Source organism: Condylura cristata, unplaced genomic scaffold (genome assembly GCF_000260355.1).
Source record: "Condylura cristata isolate star-nosed mole 26May11 unplaced genomic scaffold, ConCri1.0 scaffold00003, whole genome shotgun sequence".
NCBI classification, from domain to species: Eukaryota; Metazoa; Chordata; class Mammalia; order Eulipotyphla; family Talpidae; genus Condylura; species Condylura cristata.
Genome location: NW_004567104.1, coordinates 61798119 through 61805070, shown reverse-complemented (window position 1 = coordinate 61805070; position 6952 = coordinate 61798119). Strand labels below are relative to the sequence as shown.

Here is a 6952-nt window from a genome sequence, read left to right as displayed (position 1 = left end):
AAAAAAAAAATCATATACCACAATCAAGTGAAATTTATTCCAGGATGCCAGGGTGTTTCAACACCCAAAAATCAATCAATGTGACTGATCAAATCAACAAAATGAAAAAGAAAAGGCATAAGGGCATCTTCATAGAAGGAGAAATAATGAAAACGAACACAACAAAAAGAATTAAATTTAACCAAGTGAAGGATCTCTACACTAAACATGACACTACTTAAAGAAATTGAAGTGACAAACTAATGGGAAAACACCCTATGCTCAAGGATCTGAAGAATCAAAGTGGTTATTTTACCTAAAGCAATATACAGTCAATATATCCCTACAAAGATTCCAAAAGCGTTCTTTACAGGTGAAGAATAAAAAAATCCTAAGACATCTATTGACCCACTGGACATAGAATATGCAAAACCACCCTATGGGGGGAAAAAAAGAATAGAGATAGAATGTTTTCTGACTTCAAGCTATGCTACAAACAAAGATACAGTTATCAAACAGTATGGTATTGGGGATGAGGGAAAATAGATTCACAACCTAAGTGCTCAAGAATGGGTAAGGACAGAGAGAAAAGGTTTACATATACACATTAGAACATTACTCAAATGCTGCATTCATCTATCCAACCACAATCACACATGCTGAGATAAGCCAGTGCCTTGGTCACCAGCAAAGATGGGAATATTGTGAATTCTTTCAATTTCGCAGTCTTACACTGACTTGAAATCCGAGTCCCAAGGGAAAAGTAACCAGGAAATCTGCATGGTAAGATTAGGAAGCTTTTTGGTGGTAGAGAGTCCACTGGCCCAAGTCCACTTTCTCTCCAAAAATGGAATTTTAAACCTGAGGCAGTGGGCTGCTTTCAGTTTCCTTTCAATGCCCTTTGTTAGCCGGTTCTACCTAAAGTCTTTATCTAAAACTGCATGGGGAGTCTTCCTGCTGCAACACTCAGGCCAGCTCAGGGGCCTCCATGAAGGGCACAGCAAGCACCACTACTCCAACCTGAACCTGCTTCTGAGCTCCACCTTTATCAGAGAATTGATTCTGTGTGTATTCTGGCATGAATTATGACACAACTTATGTATGTATGAGTGTATAGTCAGTTTCTGCATCACTGTTACCATAGCAACAGTCTTGGCCATCAAAAATTCTTCAGTCCTGGCCCCTCTCCTCTCCCCCACATCTCTCTGGCTTCATTAAGCACCACCTTTCAGCTCTGCAGACAATCTTCTTCACCTCAGGCCTAGTGTCACTCTTAGTCCTACCTACTTCCAGACTGAAATCAGCACTAACAAAAGCCAACAAATAGACATTTTCTTTCCTAGCCCAAAGCAATGTCTTTTTCCCTGTCTTTAGAAAGATTAAAACCATAAAGAGAATCTTTCTTTGCACAGTTGCTTTCCCTTTCACAGTTCACCCCGTTCCTGCCATTGATTCCAACTTGTTTGCAAACTTTGAAACCAGCAAAACTCTTAAAACTGTGCAAGTATTTTTGTACCCTGTAAAATAAAATATTTGTATTAAATATTCATCTTGTGTGTGCAATTAATTATTCAAGAGATAAATTTAATATTAACCTGAGGCAAGAAGGATTTCTTGTTAAAGATTTTCATTCTTTAACAGTAAGTCTTCTAAGCAGTAAGTTTTCTAGTTGTTTAAAAACAATAAAAGAAAAAATTTTGCAATTTTACTTTGTTTTATGAGCATATAAGCACTTCTCCCTAAAATGTTCTACCTCAAGAGACAGCTTCTTTAATCTTTTGGCCTTTTCAGACTTGGACCTAGGCAGTCACTATTCCTATTGATCCTGTAAGAATATAATGCTAGGTAATATATGAGACAATTATTTTTTTAAATATCCAAAAGCTGACAAAATAAGCACATGAAACGACATTAAAAACCACTAATCATTATGGAAAAACAATACCACAAATACATACCACTGCATACATTCTCACTAAAATGGCTAAAATTAAAAACTGTCAATACCAAGTGATGATAAAAATCCAGACCACCTAGACTCTCATACATTCCACTGGGACTATGCAATGCAACAACCACTTTGAAAAACCACTTAGCAATTTCTTACAAGTCCAGTCCTATGTATTTTGCCCAAGAAATATGCAAATATGTCTAGTCAAAGATAGCTGATATATACCCATATAGTAACCTTTTTCATCAGAGCTACAAACTAGAAATTTCAAAGAAATTCACCAATAAGTAGGTACATGTTTACACATATTTTGGGAAAGTCATATAACACAATGTTACTCAGCAATAAAGTATTGATAAATGCAACATGGCTCAATATCAAATACATTTCACAGAACAAGATAGGAGAAATGTAAAAAAATAAGAACATTATGATCGCATTTATGTGAAAAGCTAAAACTGATCTAACGTACGAAATATCAGATCAGTGCTTACCTAGACCAGATGGTAGGGGGGATATTAAATGGTATTCACATAGTTTTACCAGAAGAATTCTTATACATTATTAATCCTAAATGACAATTTCTGAAAACAATTATATGTGGTGTTTTAAAAAAAAAGTTATCTGTTACACATATGCACAAATGCAACTGACTATATACGTATCTTACATAAGCCAATCACTGCTATATTTTTTATTTTAATACTTATGCAGTGATAATTCTGTACCTTCTACATAAAAAGTCATAACAGTATCATTTCTGATTTTGGTGACTATAATTTATTTTTTTTCTTGTTGTATTTGGTAAGACCTCTATTAAATGTTGACTGGAAGTGAGTATAGTAGATACTGTTACTTTCTTACTGATTTTAAAGAGCAGTTCCCTAATGTGGGAATTAATGCCTTATAAAGTTTGCTTGCATTAGCTATACAAGCTAATATGTTACAGAATTTTGTTTTTAAAAAGTATTCTAGAATTTAAAATCATAAGGGTTACATCAAACTTAGCAAAATTTTAAACATGGTACCTAATAAATGTATCATGTTGTCTAATCATTTTATTATATTATTAAAACATAAAATATCACATCCTTTGATGTACCAAAATATGACTTTCTGTTTCCCATTTTAGGACTACAGTGAAATTTCTACATTATAATGAAACAATCTATAATAGACACTAACATTCATTCTAGTATTATCCTGTAATCTTAGCTAAAGTAATAGGTGAAAAAGGAAATGTCAATATTGGCAAGAAAATGGTCAGAACAATTACTTGAAAATGATAATGAACCAAGTACACAGAATATTGAAGAAAATCAACAATGTGTTTATTACAACTCAAGAGAATTCACTTAAAAGATCAGATATTGCCCTCCCTGGTGACCCAATGGGTTAAAGCACAGCACTGAGAACTTAGCTAGAGTCACCACTTCAACCCAAGTTCAATCCCCAGCCAGGGATCTGACCCACATGACCCAGCAGACCTCTCCTGTCTCACCTGCGGCTCCCCTCAGCAGTGTAGCTCAACAAATCTGCCTGTTCTACTCCCCACTTTGTCTGGTGAATCCTCTTACCACTCTTGTACCTCTGGCCTATTCCTCAGTTCTGTATGCATAAATAAATCTTAAAAAAAAATTTTTAAAGGCCAGATACAATGTTTGTATGTACTTAAAAATTACTCTGTAGCTGGACCCTTATCTATGCCCAACACAAATATTATCCTATCACAAGATATTTAGCAACAAAGGTTGCTTTGCCAATTAAATCTTAATTAAAATAAGTATTACATGCTTTACTGTAATTTTTATGTTGTCACTTGGAATACTGTGTTTTATAACACAGTATGACATCTAAACTAGGAAAATGCTACATTATTTTAAATAAAATACCTGTCCCAAAATACAGATTATATCACTTTTTAAATTTGGTTTTTAACTTTTAATCTTACTAATCTGTGACATCCTTCCCACCTAACCCCCAATCACAAAAATTAAATGAAAGTTGACTGTAGATCTTTAAGATTACTTCTTCCACTCTTCCTTTCTATCCTTCTGTCCAGAATAAATTCATTGTTACTTCCACTAACCACTCAGACCTAATACAGTTGCTCATGTCTAAGCATACTAACTTTTCAGTTTTTAAAAGATTCAGAGGCATTTAGTTATTTGCCTAACATCACAGAAAGATTTAGTTACAACCCTCATCCTACAGTCTTCTTTCATGACACTATTTGCTTTCCAACAGCTGTCCAGTCTCCAGTTTTCCTTGTTTCTCAGTAATATTAAATCCTGAACTAGCAATCCTTTTAGCAAATGTGTACTTATTTCATTCATCAAATATTTACTGAAACCTGCTAAGTGCAAGGGACTCGGGAAAAACAAAAGAGGTAGAATACCAACCTTTGGGAACTTTTCATTTATTTAACTCAGTAGCATTTAGTGTAAACAGCATGTAGCTTACTTCAATCTATCAAGTAAGTTGGTCCTTGGGAGGAAGCTTTCTAATGCTGTCTTAAAGAATCTTCAATTGGAGCCTGAACTTAAGTACCAAATTTCTGAGCTCTAAGGATCCTACACTTAAGATAGGATAACAAAGGACAAAAGTTAAAAGATATAAGCTGAAGACCACAATTAGATAGGGTTTAACTGTAGCTAATCTGCTGCCAATTCCCCCTTATTCCAATAGTCTAAACCTCAAAAAAAAAAAAAAAACCTCTAGTTTTACATATTTAACACCTTGTCAAATATAAGCATCAACAAAAGAACTAATGAGAGGAAAAAAAGATACCCTGTTGCCTTATATTGTGACAAGCTGCTTTGTAGGTAAACAAACAACAACAACAAAAAGCATGAAACTTTTTTTATTGCATTGCCTTTAAAAAACAACACTAACAGCAATCATATACTCTTCTTGAGAGGGGAAAAAAAATAGTTTCAATCATCAGAAAAGAGTTACCTACTCAAAACTGGTTTTATATATGGGCACACACACTATTTTTAAGGAAAGAACAAAATAGTCTAAAATTGTGTTCATGCAATATGCACTACACAGCTCTCATTTTACAGATAATTCATAAATTTTCTATGTGAAAACTGAGTTTCACTTTTGTTTCCCCAGAAGTATGACGTTCACTTCCTAGTCAATAGTTTGAAAACTACTTCCTATTTACTGACTTGGGTAGATTTAAATCTATCACTTTGTTTGATTTAGGTGGTTTAAATTAAACCCGTATAAGAATTTTCAAATAGTTATAGATAGACGTAAAAGTAATTAGTAATAAGAAAAACATTTAAGTTTCCTTTAAAAACACATAGAAAACATACTGAAGTAAAAATGCATTATATTTTTAAAAACTTTTCTCAGTATCAGTGAAATGATCTGACACATACACATACACATACACACACACAAATAATATCATAATGGGTAATACAACTACTCCCTTACATAAGGGGTGGGGGGCAGGAGTTCTAAACTTGGGAATTTGAAGATTAAACTAGGAAGTTGGACTTAACTGCTAAGATTACATTCAGTAATTTGATTTTTTTGATCCTACAATTTAATGCATAAACCACTGAATCAGGCAGGTCAGCATTATCTAAGTCTATGCTAAAGAAGTACTTCAGTCAAAAATCAATTTTAAAAGGCACACAAACTTACCATTCTTAAATTCAAAATGTGAAAAATAACAGTATTTGCCACTTTCAAATAGACAGGCATGTTAGTGGGCAACGAAGACAATTATAAACTAACATGACACCAAACCTGTACATACACTGGACTATGATCACCTTCTCTTAAGTTTTAATACTTTACCACATACTCCACATCAAAAACTTGACGTTTGCAGATATTCAAAACATAGTCGAGGGTATGAGGAGATAAAACTCCTGTTGTAAACTCCCATTAGTAACTAAAATAAACTGCGGTCTGCAATAACTCAGTAAAATTCACCGGTAACAATGAACACAGCAGTGTTCCAAAGAGAACTTCCCAAAGTCCCTAAAATAATAGTGCACTATCCTTGCTTTCCAAAAATTTTAAGCACCTTCAATGACCCTCAAGTTGTATAGAATTCTAAAACTAATCTCAAAACAAAACTAAGCAGGTTGTGAGGATAGACGCAATCCATTCAGTTCAGCTGACCCCACCCCAGAATCAAGCACAGGTAGGCGCCAACTACAGCAAAACTATACAACAGGGTGGGGCACTCATTACTTCATCCAGATAAACCAAATACAGCCCTGGCTGCTATTCACACAGTAGAGCCCACTGGATTACTCTACAACTAACTCGGGCAGCAGGACGACCACAGACAGCAACGTTTTCCTTTTGCCCAAAATGCTTTCCACGTAAGTGTCAAAAAAAAAAAAACAAAAAACCCTAAGTCATAGTCAACTCTCTCCAGCCATGATAGTGCACTTGAGATCCTGAAAGCAGAATCTAGAATAAAAGCAGCATCTCTCCCTAGGCACTATGAAAGCCCTATCTAAAGTTTCACCAACCGGAGAGGGTCCTCAGCTTTGTTTGCTTAAGAGTTACCACTAGAATGTGACTGAGGAAAGAGTAAAGGGTAAAGGATGGAACAAGGTCAAACTTAGGGGACAAAGATTCCTAGAATAAACCGTGTTCGGAAAGGTTTCCTTTCCTAAGGCACAGATTCTATTTTCTGAAAAAGAAACAGAAAGAGGAAAGGGAACCAAGCAATTCCACTACTTCTGCAGAGTTCACCTGGAGACCTGCCCCGCCAAGCAAGCTGTTCAATCCCGGTGGAGACCCTTTTGCAAGTAGCAGGCCTCGACTGCGCCTACCTTGGAAATACAAAATGTGCTCAGCACGGATGACAACGGGCCACTCCTTTAGAATAAGGACGAGAAGGATAAAGTTTAATGAAGATGACAGGCAGAGAAGTGTCGGAATGTGAGCGTCGCTCCCATACCCGGCACCGTCGGTTCCGTGAAAACAATCGGCCAAAGGAGTGGATCGCAACCCGCTAACTACAGCCCGCTTCCCACTCGC

The 6952-nt window shown here is 35.6% G+C and overlaps 1 protein-coding gene across 1 annotated transcript in view; it reads right to left on the bottom strand.

Annotated features, from left to right (window-relative positions):
- Positions 1-6952, bottom strand: part of USP25 (ubiquitin specific peptidase 25) — a 185721-nt gene that overhangs the window by 90694 nt on the left and 88075 nt on the right. The window contains exon 6 of the mRNA XM_012730671.1: positions 6665-6790. Within this exon, the coding sequence (XP_012586125.1) occupies positions 6665-6790 (126 nt within the window). The remainder of the gene's footprint in view (positions 1-6664; positions 6791-6952) is intronic.